This window comes from Triturus cristatus, chromosome 12 (assembly GCF_964204655.1).
Source record: "Triturus cristatus chromosome 12, aTriCri1.1, whole genome shotgun sequence".
In the NCBI taxonomy this organism is placed as follows: Eukaryota; Metazoa; Chordata; class Amphibia; order Caudata; family Salamandridae; genus Triturus; species Triturus cristatus.
In genome coordinates, this window is record NC_140595.1 from 619,101,324 (window position 1) to 619,115,354 (window position 14,031).

At 43.7% G+C, this 14,031-nt stretch overlaps 1 protein-coding gene across 1 annotated transcript in view; it reads right to left on the reverse strand.

Annotated features, from left to right (window-relative positions):
• The window catches only part of ACSF3 (acyl-CoA synthetase family member 3), a 501,265-nt gene that overhangs the window by 343,879 nt on the left and 143,355 nt on the right, over positions 1-14,031 (reverse strand). Inside the window, exon 6 of the mRNA XM_085636907.1 lies at positions 4,236-4,348. Within this exon, the coding sequence (XP_085493033.1) occupies positions 4,236-4,348 (113 nt within the window). The remainder of the gene's footprint in view (positions 1-4,235; positions 4,349-14,031) is intronic.

Below are 14,031 nucleotides of genomic sequence, written 5' to 3' on the forward strand. Positions count from 1 at the left end.
GTTGTTGCACCAAGGATATTGTATAAAGTTTAAACCTCTTAACCGACCTATGGATATTGTGCTGCATAACTAAATACTTATAAGGTCCCAAAAGCGAGACCTATTGGCTATGCCAATGCTTGTTGCTATGGTTAACATGCAGGGTTAAATGTATCTGCTGGGCACTGTCCCACGATGAACTGTTCATGCAAAGCGCTCAGACATCCCTCAGGGTAGTTAAACGCAATATAAAAAAGATTACATAAATAAATTAAAAGTAGTTCTGACACTTCTCATGGTAGTAAAGCCATATATAAAAAATATTAAATAAACAAATACAAGAAATAGCTTTTCTCCTGTAAATGCACAATGTTGCCTTCATGACGGATGAAGAATTGTTGTAATGGAGATGATATATGCATGCACATATACTGATAGAGGGTAAAGAAAAAAAGACCTATCTACTGCAATGGGGGTGTCTGCCTGCTCCAACACCGCTACAGTCTCCATTTCAGTCTACGCTCTCATTCTGCTGCAACATCATGCACTCTACCGAGTCCCCATATCTCTTTATGCTCTCACCCCGCTGCAACGAACTCTATTACTATAGTCTCATTCTCAGTCTATGCGCCCACCCTACAGCAACATCATGCACTCTACCGAGTCCCCATATCGCCTTATGCTCTCACCCAGCTGCAACGCAGTGCACTCTTCTGAGACACCGCCATCAACTATACCCTACCTTGAAGCAACAACACCCTCTATTAATATAGTCTCATTCTCGGTCGATGCACCCACCCTACAGCAACATCATGCACTCTACCGAGTCCCCATATCGCCTTATGCTCTCACCCAGCTGCAACGCAGTGCACTCTTCTGAGACACCGCCGTCAACTATACCCTACCTTGAAGCAACAACACACTCTATTAATATAGTCTCATTCTCGGTCTATGCACCCACCCTACAGCAACATCATGCATTCTACTGAGTCCCCATATCGCCTTATGCTCTCACCCCGAAGCAACGCAGTGCACTCTTCTGAGACACCACAGTCAACTATACTCTACCTTGAAGCAACAACACCCTCTATTAATATAGTCTCATTCTCGGTCTATGCACCCACCCTACAGCAACATCATGCATTCTACTCAGTCCCCATATCGCCTTATGCTCTCACTCCGCTGCAACGCAGTGCACTCTTCTGAGACACCGCCGTGAACTATACCCTACCTTGATGCAACAACACACTCTATTAATATAGTTTCATTCTCAGTCTATGCTCCCACCCTACAGCAACATCATGCACTTTAGAGACATCACACCTCCACCTGCGCTCTAATTCTGGTGCACTCTTAGGCAGCACTGCAGCCTATGTTCTCACCCCACCACCAAGCTCTCTATTACCCTTTATCTATGTTCAAACAGTGGCTATGCTCTCACTTTATTGCAACACTAAGCTTGATACTATTTCTGTGTTTATCCTGGTGCTACACCAAACCCTCTGCCCAGGCTACTTCGCTGTCTGTGCTCTGACCCTGCCGCTTGCCTTGCACTCAACCCACCCTCCACCCTGGTCTACACTCAGACAGTACTGTAACACCACCCACTGTGATACATCTCTGTGTGTAGTCTCGCCCTGCTGCAACTCCACTACCTCTAGCCGGCCTCCATCTACCCTTTCAGTGTGCTGGAACACTATAAACAGAGTGCACTGTGGGCCTGCCGCAGTGTGTACATTGTAACGTAAGGATGCAATATAGCAGAAATCATCCTACTCTGATGTAAATAGGAGTATCATAATGGCTTTAGATAAGAAAAGATGTTAGCTTCTAACACAAACTATTTCTATTTCTTACGCATTTGTAAAGTGCGAAAACAGAGTTTATCAAAGTTCTAGTCTGAGAGTAACAACAAAGCAATCTGTAGAGGTTGCTATCTTTTCCATATGAAACTTTCAAGAGAGCAACCTTGGAACAAAGCTTCTACACCATTGGGTAATCCCTTAAGCAGTGCAACCATTCAGACATTGGAATGTCCTGTGCACCACTAATTTGGCCATAGAGCACCCCTTTGTGGAATGCCCTGCTCTTGTCTATGCCAAGTTAAACACTATTAGTTCTTTGGGAAAAAGTGTAACTTCTGCTTAGCTGATAATTGTCCCCATTTACATCAAATAAGTGAGCAAAATGTATACCTTCATTTTTATGAAAAATATAAAATCCTCTTTGTCCCAAAAATCATTTGCAAGAAGTGCTTATGACATATCCTTTGGACAAGAACATCCAATATCACATTTCTATTTTTTTATGGGCCAGGTAAAGCCAAAGCTCTGTACTTGCAGGGCACTCTGCTGCAACATTTGCACGATATAGCACTTTTTGGAGGAAAGTGACTTAAACTGTGAATTTGTACCGTGTGGAGAGGGCAGGGCCATTTTTATTCAATTTTAGTTCACATCGCACTCAGGAACTTTGTTTGCACTATACTGCTTTTTAGATCTCTTTTTAAAATGTTACTGATTGAATGGAACTAAAATACTAATTATAGGAGTGGGAGGAGGGTCATTACTAAAAATATCACCCACCTTTCAGCGTTGGCAATGTTCAGAACCATTTCTACACTAGAACTGCCAGCTAACGTAGGCGCCCTGGTTCGCGCAGCAAGGAAATACGCTGTGGTTAAACCGCTCCTGAAGAAACCCTCGGCAGATCCTCTTCATGCATAGAAATACCAGCTGCTTTCACTACTTTCAGGGGCAGGTAAAAGCTTGGAGAAATACGTGAATAAACATCTGTCCGCCTTTTTAGAGGACCATACTATTTTGCACCCCACACAAATAGGGTTCAGGCAGGGCTGCAGTACAGAAACTGCACTGCTTGCAGCACCAGAAGAACTCAGAGCCATCTTAGACTGAGTTGGTTCGGCGGCAATGATATTACTGTATCAGAGCACGGCCTACGACACTGTGTCCCATCCCGTACTTATCCACAGGTTAGAAGAGGTGGAAATTGTCAGAGACTCTCTCAAATGGCTTATAGACTTCTTAAAGCACAAAAGCGTCCAAGTCCAGGAGTAGTCATCAATCTCTGCTATATACTCACTGAAAAGTGTTGTCCCCCCAAGGATCTTCCTTAGGTCCCACACTTTTTAATTTGCATGCACGCCCATTAGCAGAAATAGTGTTAGCTCATGGACTAGCATTAGTTTCTTATGCAGATGATACACAGATTTCCTCTCTTACAGCAGAATCTAACAAAACTTCCAACCAACTAAATGTTTGTCTCAAATAAGTTACGCATTGGATGTTCACCAGTAGTTTAAAACTGAACGGTGATGTCCTGGTTGCAGGAAGCAACACCTCGCACAGGTTGGAACTTAACTGGCCGGATAAGCTTGGCCCCACTCCCCTCATCCTCCCCAACAGTCAAAAGCTTGGAAGTCTTACCACGGGAGTCCAGGCTAAGACTGCTCCTAACCCTGAGGAAACGGTTAAGCTGGCTCCCCACCCCACCCCACCCCACTCCACAGAGCAGTGGTACAGGGATTCATTTTATCATGCCTAGATTACAGAAGCTCCCTTTACCAAGGGGGTCCATAATATGTCATTATTCAATTGCAAGTGATTCAGAATGCTGTGGCGCGGACTCTTTATAAAATCCCTGAGCATAGATCAGCAGCACCATCATTGGCAGTGTTGCACTGGCTGCCAATACAAAAGAGAATCTAGTTCAAAACCCTTTGCCTTGTTCATGGCGCCATTAATAAAAAAGCCCCCCAGCTTATAAAGTGCCTACAGATCTCTTACAAGCCAAAAAGAACACTGAAGTCAAAGGGTCATATGTTGATGGTACCTAGGATTAAAAGAAAGAGAGGTGGAGGGAGCTACTTTGCATACCTGGCACCCAAGCGGTGGAACAGCCTCCGAACACACCTGAGACTGGACAAATCAGAAACAAAGTTCCCCCCAAAAACTGAAAACCCATCTATTCTAGCCTAATTTTAGTCATGCAAGGTACCATAGCAGAGATTCTTACCAGAGCTGGGAGGCCCGTTGGGTAGCAATGCGCTATATGAATCTTGGTGAATAGAATATGTGGAACCCCACAAATGGGAATTTTACCACACCGTATAGTCAATTCAGCCCATTTCAGGGGCACAAAATGACAGGAGGTCATATATGTAAAACCAATGCTCTCCACAAGTAGGTTGTAGAGGACACAACAGAAATACTTGCTTGTGGGATGCTCAGTCCTACCTTTGTTCCTGTCTCATTGCCCTGAGCGTAGATGTTGAAGGACACACCATCTCTCCTGGAGCTCTCAGTGACAATGCGCGTCTCGACCCCCGGAAGCGGTGTACCCACAGAGCCTGCAGAAATGATAAAGAAGGCAGGCAGTGAGGAACAGCCTGATCTCACTGCAGAGTACCAAAGAGATATCATTTACCACAAAGTTCAATGTGTAATCACGGTTGTTACCTTTTAAGAAGAACAAGCCTTTAGTAACACACTTTGAATTCAGCATCACATGATTGAAGCAAGGTAATGTGCACAAGAATAAGGGTAATGGTTCAATATAATAACGAATGAATCAAAAATCTGTAAGAGGATGACAAGTTTGCAATCACTGGATCAGAACTGATCACAGTCCGAAATCCACTGGGTCCTAAGGTCAATGCCAGGTTATGTGTACATGGATCTTTGGAGATACTCAGGATCAATTTCATTTTCACACTCAGGAGCTTATTTTTAGTAAGCCTGAAGTGGGACATCCACTTAAATCGAAGGATGTCCAGTCCGCCCACCATATAAGGAGTGCATTGATGTCAGGGGCACTATAAATATGATGAAGGGGAGATCCACCACTTTTTGGTGGATGAGTTCTTCTGCCAAACTCCAAATAAGGCCATAAATTAATTATATATGTTTTCAATGTTATTCCCAATTAACAACATTGTAACCCTGGAGCAATGCATTTAGTGGAGGGATGCCTCTTGCAACTGCCCTCTCTGATCTGAGGGAGACATAGAGTATGGGATCACTGGCAATGCATAGTTCCAGATGGATGAAGAGCAGAAATGTAGCCTTGGTGAATTTCTATGGAGTCAAAGAGGATATAGCTCAGTGGCCAAGGCTTCAACGACTGGGCCCAGTATCTCGAACTCTACCCGTAAAGTCATACAATTCCCAGTCCTTAGTGGATTCCACACTTCTCACTCTCTTTGCACGTGTTTACTGTTAATCTTTTTCATTGTTGTTTTCGATTTTCCTCTGTTTCTTCCTGTCTGGATTTCATTTGTCTTTTTTTGTTATTGTTCCCCTCTACCCCTCCCTGCTTCCTAGTATAAACTTATATGCGATGCTCCTTGATTTCATAAACTGCATTTCTGACTTGAGCTGGCATTTATAGCTATTTAATAAGATACGACTTTTTAAACGTTTATATTTCTACAGATTTGTACTTTTCTCTAAACTAAAATGTTAGAAAAAAGGCACAGGTAGGGGTAAAATGTTGGACACAGCATTTTACAATTATCAAGGACATGGCATGTATATGTAAATAACTTTAAAACAATTCTCGGGATTTAGACTAATTTGTGGGAAATTTGGCAGACAGCACAAAATTGCAACAGTAAATAGAGTGCAAATATATTTTTTTTAATTGTGTTTTTTAGGACGTCTATACAAAAATTACAATTGGACATAACTGACTGGAAAACCGGGAAGGGTCTGAAGCCTCTCTCAGTTTCTAAGAGACGATTTTATAATGCTGAATTATAACTGATTGAGTGTACTACCGCTAGGAATGTATTTTTAATATGTGATTATGCTTAAGAACTGTTTTTAATTTATTTTTGTGACTATGCTGTATTATTGCACACTTTTATTGTTTTTATATTAATAAACTGAATAAAGTGTTTAAATGAATGAATGAGTAAACATGATTAAATGATAGTCTCTTTAGTGTTGCTTTATGCATATTACAGGGCAAAGAGGTGAGCAGAGTTACGTTATAGGAAATAGGCTAAACAAATGCCCAGAATTACCTAAAAATGCTAAAATGTTCATCAATGATATGAAGTGGCAAGGTGAAGAAAGACTACCAAAAGACCTGTTTGCAATATTACTTGCAAAAGGCAGGCGGGTCTAAAGGGAAATTTGCAGATTTACCGACCCGCTTGAGCTTGTCTAGAAGGACTTGGGTAAAGCCAGTCACATGTCAGAAACCATCTATATTTCTGTCAGGTTAGCTTACCTGTTTTAGACCCATCTTTCTAGTCGCATCAAAAGCACTTCTTGTTTTTTCCTCCCTGACATGGGATCCAGAAAAGAGAGGATGAACCCCACTATTTTGTCAGTTTGCCATCAATTCATTAACAAGAAACACCAATATGATAACTCTGGTCAGAAGGATGAAGTTAAGGGGGTCTCAACTGATTTGTCTCATAATGCAAAAAATGGGTTAAACCTTAATTGCCCTAATGTTTTATAGCCACATTTTCTTTTAATTGCACATTGGTCTTACAGCAGCTTGCTAAATTCTCTTTTTTGTAGTTTGGCGTTTTTATTCCTCAGTCACTTGACCCAACAGCTACAATTAAAGGACACCCTTGAATGATCAACCATTCTTCTGGATACCAGTTCAATGTTGAACGCTGAAATACTGGATCAAGAAGGGACACATCTAAGACACTGTAATTTGGAACATGCGTCTTAATATCTCCATGCCCAGGTTTCACACTTGCAGAAGCAGTGTATGGCTGAGAAATCACTTTAGAAAGGTTTTAGGTGCAACACACACTTGGTGACCATTCCACAATTCAGTCTACCCTTGTAGCACACACATGTATAAACGCAGTGCTTTAAATGGGAAAAAATAAGTGCAGGTACTCATTAAAATAGAGGTGTGGCAAGTGGGCGGGGCTAAGGGCAAGATATGATCAAACATAACTTCTGTACCAGTTGCAGCACATATCAAAACACAAGAAAAATGTGTTTATGTCAATAAAACAGATTAACTCATTACACATAATTACATGATCCTTGGAAGCAGAGCGGAATCTGCCCTGCACTGGAGGAGAAACCTAACCTGTGCCTGCCGTGCTGTGGATCAGGGTACCGGTAATCTCCCTGGCTACAGAGAAGAGCTGGTACTGACAGCAAAAAAAATTGGAGGTGCCGGTACTCAGTACCGGTGAGTACCGGCCCATTTAAAGCACTGTCTAAACCTCCTGTGATCATCCAATGGGCTGCAAGAGAATTCTTGGCACACAACACCTTCAGTCAGTCCTGGATTTTTGGGCCAATGGCTCTTGCCATATACTAGGCTTTAAAGTTGATCCTTAAAAGCTGAAAGGCAAAGCTATATTTGCCAGAAAGTAACACTCTTTGGCTAAAATGCCTGAACTGGCCAGAGCATAGTCCACATAGAAGATATGAACACCGGTGGAGGAATGGAAAACATAGGAAGTGCATATTGTGCCTGTAAGATGTTCGAACGTGTGACTGTTTGTGGTATGTCCTTGAAAGTGCACTCTGAATGTTGAGTACCGCAGTATGAACGAACATTAAGTGTTTTATGCAAAATGTTCGATCGTTTCCATTTACCCTAATCCGCTCACATATATTCTCACCCAGTGCTTATATTTCATGCAGATACGAAACTTCCCATCCAATAACAAAACTGTAATGGGGTGTGTGAAAGATGGGAGACTCTCTAGACCTTGGTCAGATAAATAGATGTTTCAACTCAAATGAACTGTTAAGACTATACGTCTCTCTAAAGATGCACATACATGGTATGTTTAATATTACCCAACTTAATCTTACTCATTTTGCCAAACTCAGATGGATGAAAGGTTGAGTGTGACCATGTAGTACTTGGGGGCCAGTACTCACGAACCTGATGAGGCTGGTCTGAGTTGATTTGAAGTTCATTTTTATGTGATTTTATATTGTGGTTTTAGGTATTGTTGTTATGTACTTTTATGACCTTTTGTAAAAAGATCGAATAAAGTTTTATGAATGAATGAGGGGAAGTGTGATCCTGGCATCAAACACAGATCCCTGAAGGGGGTGACTTAGTCCACCGCACCACCAGAACGGCAGAAACAACAAACTCACTGTACTAAATAAATGCTGTTGGGGTGACGTGACACGCAATAAACACACTGCTCTGCACACACAGTCTCTCTCTCTCATACAGCCTAGGTGTAGCTGTCCCAGATTGTCAGAACAGAGAGATGAATTGTTGCCCTTACACCAGCTCTCCTCCGTTTAAAGGGAGGGGGTAAAAAGCTGTCAGCTCGCCCAGATAAATTTAATTGGCAATGCGGTGGCTGTCCCCTCGGTGTCTGGGGAGCGCGGTGCTGCTCTGTGTGGCGGTGTCCTGGGAGAACAGAAACAGGCAGATGATAAGACACTCCGAGAGCCCACTGTCAACAATACACGGGGTCCCCGCTGTATGAGCTATTAGCCAGCTCTGATCTAAACCTCCAATTAAAGTGGTGATTAGGCCCAGCGAGGCGTGCTCCGGCCATGAATAATGCATGCGCCTTCAGAAGATGGCCGCCGGGGGAATAGGAGCCGGAGAGCTGCCGAGGGAAGAGGCATGCAGAACCGGGCTTCGGCAGCCCGAGCTCGGCGAGCCATGTGTGCCTTCAAAGGGCCCCAGGCCTCAGAAGAACGCGCCTCGAGTGATTTCACCTTCCAGATCAAAGGGGGCGGCAAAGCTACGCCCCCGAGCACCCTTAGACGGCTCCCCTCAGGGCAGGATTGGGCTCCAGGGAATGCGGAAGAATTCCCGGAAGTCTGGCAACATCTAAGGACAGACAGGTAGCATGTTGTAGAAATATCTAAGGACAGGTCACATGTGGTGCAGACATCAAAGGGCAGGTGACAGTCTCATGTGGTGCAGACATCTAAGGGCGGGTCGCATGTGGTGGAAACATCTAAGGGCAGGTCACATGTGGTGCAGACATCTAAGGGCAGGTGACAGTCGCATGTGGTGCAGACATCTAAGGGCAGGTCGCATGTGGTGGAAACATCTAAGGTGAGGTCGCATGTGGAGGAAACATCTAAGGGCAGGTGGCATGTGGTGCAGACATCTAAGGGCAGGTCGCATTGGTGGAAATATCTAAGGGCAGGTCGCATGTGGTGCAGACATCTAAGGGGAGGTGACAGTTGCATGTGGTGCAGACATCCAAGGGCAGGTCGCATGTGCTGGAAACATCTACGGTGAGGTCGCATGTGGTAGAAATATCTAAGGGCAGGTCACATGTGGTGCAGACATCTAAGGGCAGGTGACAGTCGCATGTGGTGCAGACATCTAAGGGCAGGTCGCATGTGGTGGAAACATCTAAGGTGAAGTCGCATGTGGAGGAAACATCTAAGGGCAGGTGGCATGTGGTGCAGACATCTAAGGGCAGATGACAGTCGCATGTGGTGCAGACATCTAGGGGCAGGTCGCATGTGGTGGAAACATCTAAGGGCAGGTCGCATGTGGTGGAAACATCTAAGGCAGGTCGCATGTGGTGGAAACATCTAAGGGCAGGTCGCATGTGGTGCAGACATCTAAGGGCAGGTGACAGTCGCATGTGGTGCAGACATCTAAGGGCAGGTCGCATGTGGTGAAAACATCTAAGGGCAGGTCGCATGTGGTGGAAACATCTAAGGGCTGGTCGCATGTGGTGCAGACATCTAAGGCAGGTGACAGTCGCATGTGGTGCAGACATCAAAGGGCAGATCGCATGTGGTGGAAACATCTAAGGGCAGGTCGCGTTGGCTGAAACATAAGGGCAGGTCGCATATGGTGCAGACATCTAAGGGCAGGTGACAGTCGCATGTGGTGCAGACATCTAAGGTGAGGTTGCATGTGGTGGAAACATCTAAGGGCAGGTCGCATGTGGTGGAAACATCTAAGGGCAGGTCGCGTTGGTGGAAACATCTAAGGGCAGGTCGCGTTGGTGGAAACATCTAAGAGCAGGTCGCATGTGGTGGAAACATCTACGGGCAGGTCGCGTTGGTGGAAACATATAAGGGCAGGTCGCATGTGGTGCAGACATCTAAGGGCAGGTGACAGTCGCATGTGGTGCAGACATCTAAGGTGAGGTTGCATGTGGTGGAAACATCTAAGGGCAGGTCGCATGTGGTGGAAACATCTAAGGGCAGGTCGCGTTGGTGGAAACATCTAAGGGCAGGTCGCGTTGGTGGAAACATCTAAGAGCAGGTCGCGTTGGTGGAAACATCTAAGAGCAGGTCGCGTTGGTGGAAACATCTAAGAGCAGGTCGCATGTGGTGGAAACATCTAAGGACAGGTCGCATGTGGAGGAAACATCTAAGGGAAGGTCGCATATGGTGCGAACATCTAAGGACAGGTCGCAAATGGTGGAAACATCTAAGGGCAGGTCGCATGTGGATTAGTCAGGCACTCTGGCAGTGGGGGTCACATGTCAGGCTGCCTGACAGGCAAGTGCCTCTGCCCCAGCCAGCCCAGCCTACTGGAGTCAGCGGTGTGTTAGGAAATCTTCCAATATCTACAGCCCAGGCTGCCACTGAGCCACATCAGCCATTCAAAAGCTGTTTCTTGGGGAGCCTGGGATCATGGCGTCATCGCTCCTGCACGAGTTTATTATTGAAATGTTTAGCTCCAACCCAAATCACTGCCATAAAACAATTACTAAGATGCAACCAGGGTTCTATCTGGAACGCAATCAAAGGGGGGCACCGCAACCTCAGTTGATTCTCCTGGCATGTACAAAATGAGAAAAGGTGGGGACCTCTTCTCGTCTGGTGCCCTCTTTTACTTTTCACCAAATCTTACCACCTCAAGTGCACGTGTTCATGAGCACTCTCACCAAGCGTTCAATAAAAAACATTACAACCATTTTCTTCAGGCTGCATTTTCGTTAAATACACAAACAACTGCTAATTGCAAAGCATGAAGTTCACACTTTTCTTTTGACTCGTGAAGGAAGCTTGTGCTTTTCATTCTAAGGATGCAAAAGGGTGTCTATCTTGGTGACACTGCACCCGCTCCAATGGTGTGACATGAAGACAACCCAATTCATTCTGTTGTTCAGGCTACCGGCCCATCGGAGACACCTCCTTGCAGAATCATGTGTGTTGGGAGTCTCTGAACCCGAGAGAAGTTTCATATCTCTGTTCCCTTTTCAGTTCCTCCTGTTACATAGCCCATGGTATGAGCAGAAGTAGGGTATGTATATTTCCAAGCGTTCAGTTGCCTGTCTCTCAGATGCTCCCAATATACAACAGTGTAGGGCTTGATACCAGATCATTTCACAAGCACAACTTTTCCCAGTTGATTGGCACATTTCCTTTTATCTATGTAGACGGATATGTCATGGACATCACAGATACCGGTTCCAGAACTCAAACTTAAGTTGTTTTTGATTTTAAGTCTGGAAACTACTATAAAACTATTGAAATCAATTATTTTCAGGCTTTAACTCCTCAGATCAATTGATACTATATGCCTATCCTTTAATTTCTCATGTTCTGATCAAGTTAATTCTTCGGCAGGTCTTCTGCAACAGGAGTTCATTGTTGGCAGCCCACACTAGTTAGATCAATGCTCTTGAAATTCTAGAGCTACTTCAGTTTTGGTCAGTTGTACTGATCCAAGATATTTTGTGTTTTTTGTACGATGCACCAATCTCCGCGTGACTATTTGATTTTCAACGCACAGTATCCAAATACCTGTTTCCTAACTGGATGGGATGCTGCAAGCTTCTGACTAAAATTGATTTGCAGTTGCATTTATGCCCAACCAGGGGTTGAAATCTTGGCCACTAGAGGGCAGAATGTCACTCACTGGGCATGAACTACAATTCTGCATAGAATAACCCTCGTGTTTCCCATAAGGCACTGCCATGTAGCGCAATGGTATTTAAATGGCCACTTCTTTTTTCTTGCCAGTTTTGGTTACATATACTAGCACTGGTATATGTCCTGAGACATTAACTTGCAAGTTATGTGCAACTACAAAAGATCATTACTGACCTACAGAATCCTATTCAGCCTTGGGTTTACTCTGTTGATATTGCATATAATTTGATGTGTGAATCCAAGGCATGAAGCCTCTGCAATAGGCTATCTTTGGAGTTGTGGTACCAAAATATCAGGTTTAAACTATTTAGCCTTAAAATACCTCATGCTCTCATCAAGGTAAGTAGATGTAGAGTTAGAATATTAAATATATACTTCTCTATGAAAGTCGATATGTGGGCAGGTCGATATTCCTATGGTAGTTATTTTGACATGTCATCCCTTTATCATGCATTTACACCATGCAAAAGGGGAGGTGAGTTTCACCTTTAAAAAAGGGCATCAAAGGTGTCAATTTGTTGATTCCGTTGATGGGCATGTGGCGTAGGCCATTAATGTGATCGATAATTCAGCCAAAGTTTGACTTTAACTCTAGGGTATGCCAAACAGTTTTATTGGGGCATCTGTAGGTTAGAGCTAAAAACAAGGACTATGAGAGGAGAGGATTCAACCTTTCATAGGTAAGTGATGGTCAACATGTTTCTGCCTCGTCCTCCGTATAGGTGTGGCGGCTTTCATCAGGACCAAAGTAGAAAAATTGTGATGAAAAAATGTGGGTTGGTTGCTATGCGTGTGTCACAACAAACTTATCAACCTTAAAATGTGAAATACTAAACCAATGGTTGGAGTGAATCCTCACTGACTGGTGTCTACTGGTAGTGATGTGTTACCTGTAAAGAGATAAGATGTCGAGAGACATACATCACTTAAGACATTCAAGCAATCAAAAGATAAAAAGGAAAACAAGTGTGATCGATAGCCAATTTAAGGATTTCAGACGTAACCAATATCATCCTGGTGTCCAAAAAATCTCATTACACTAATTGTGTGAAGAATATATGTGTTTATTGCTTACCCGCAAAGTCAGGTAATCAATACATCCTCTACCTCGATGCAAACTCGAGGCAGCATCTATGTCCTATAAATTAAGGAACACGTGAGTGGTCAGTTGTGAAATTATCCTATATTGAGATGAACAAACAAACAGAGAAACAAGGTGCAAAACAGCTGACTCCCACACAGTTAAATACATATACTCTTCACACAATTAGTGTAATTAGATTTTTGGGACACCAAGATGATATTGATCACGTCTGAAATCCTTTAATTGGCTATTGATCACACTTGTTTTCCTTTTTATCTTTTGAGTGCTTGAATGACTGATGTATGTCTCCCGACATCTTATCTCTTTACAGGTAACAAACACATCACTACCAGAGGACACCTGTCAGAGTGAGTATTCACTCCAACCATTGGTTTAGTATTTCACATTTCAAGGTTAAGTTTGTTACGACAGATTCATAGCAACCAACCCACCTTTTTTCTTCACAATTTTTCTACTTTGGTCCTGATGAAAGCCCGCACACCTCTACAGGGGGTACGAGGCGGAAACATGTTGACCACCACTTATCTATGAAAGGTTGAATCCCCTCCTCTCAAAGTACTTGTTTTTAGCCCTAACCTACTGACGTCCCAATAAAGCTGTTTTGCCCTAGAGCTAGTTTTATCTCAAACACACACATCTCTTTTTCTTTTTTTTCCTCACCACACCCTGCTCTACTAATGGTTTTAGGGGACCTCTTTTGAAACACTTAAAACATCCCTGTGCTCCTCCCTCTCAGAAAGGGGGTTGAAGCCCACATTGCAACTAGATTCACAATGCAAGGTTTCCCAATGATGAAGCCTGCCACCTACGGGTGGGTGAGGTGCATTGTACTGTAAAAGGAACATTCCAGCACTCTCTTGTTCTATTCTCCATTTCTATGTTAGACCCAGTTTTCAAAGGTAGCTAGAACCTTCGCACAAATATACAAGGGCCACAATGTAAAAGGTTTGAAACTTGAATCCTTGATTCAGTTGAAGATGGTGGAGTGTTTTCAAGGGTAAAATAGTAGGTTATCTGCAGTGCTAGTTTAAATTAATTTTAAGCTGGCTACTTCAGACACAATTTAAATTTTGTGTTTTGGGTTAGCCCTGGCTGCTGATT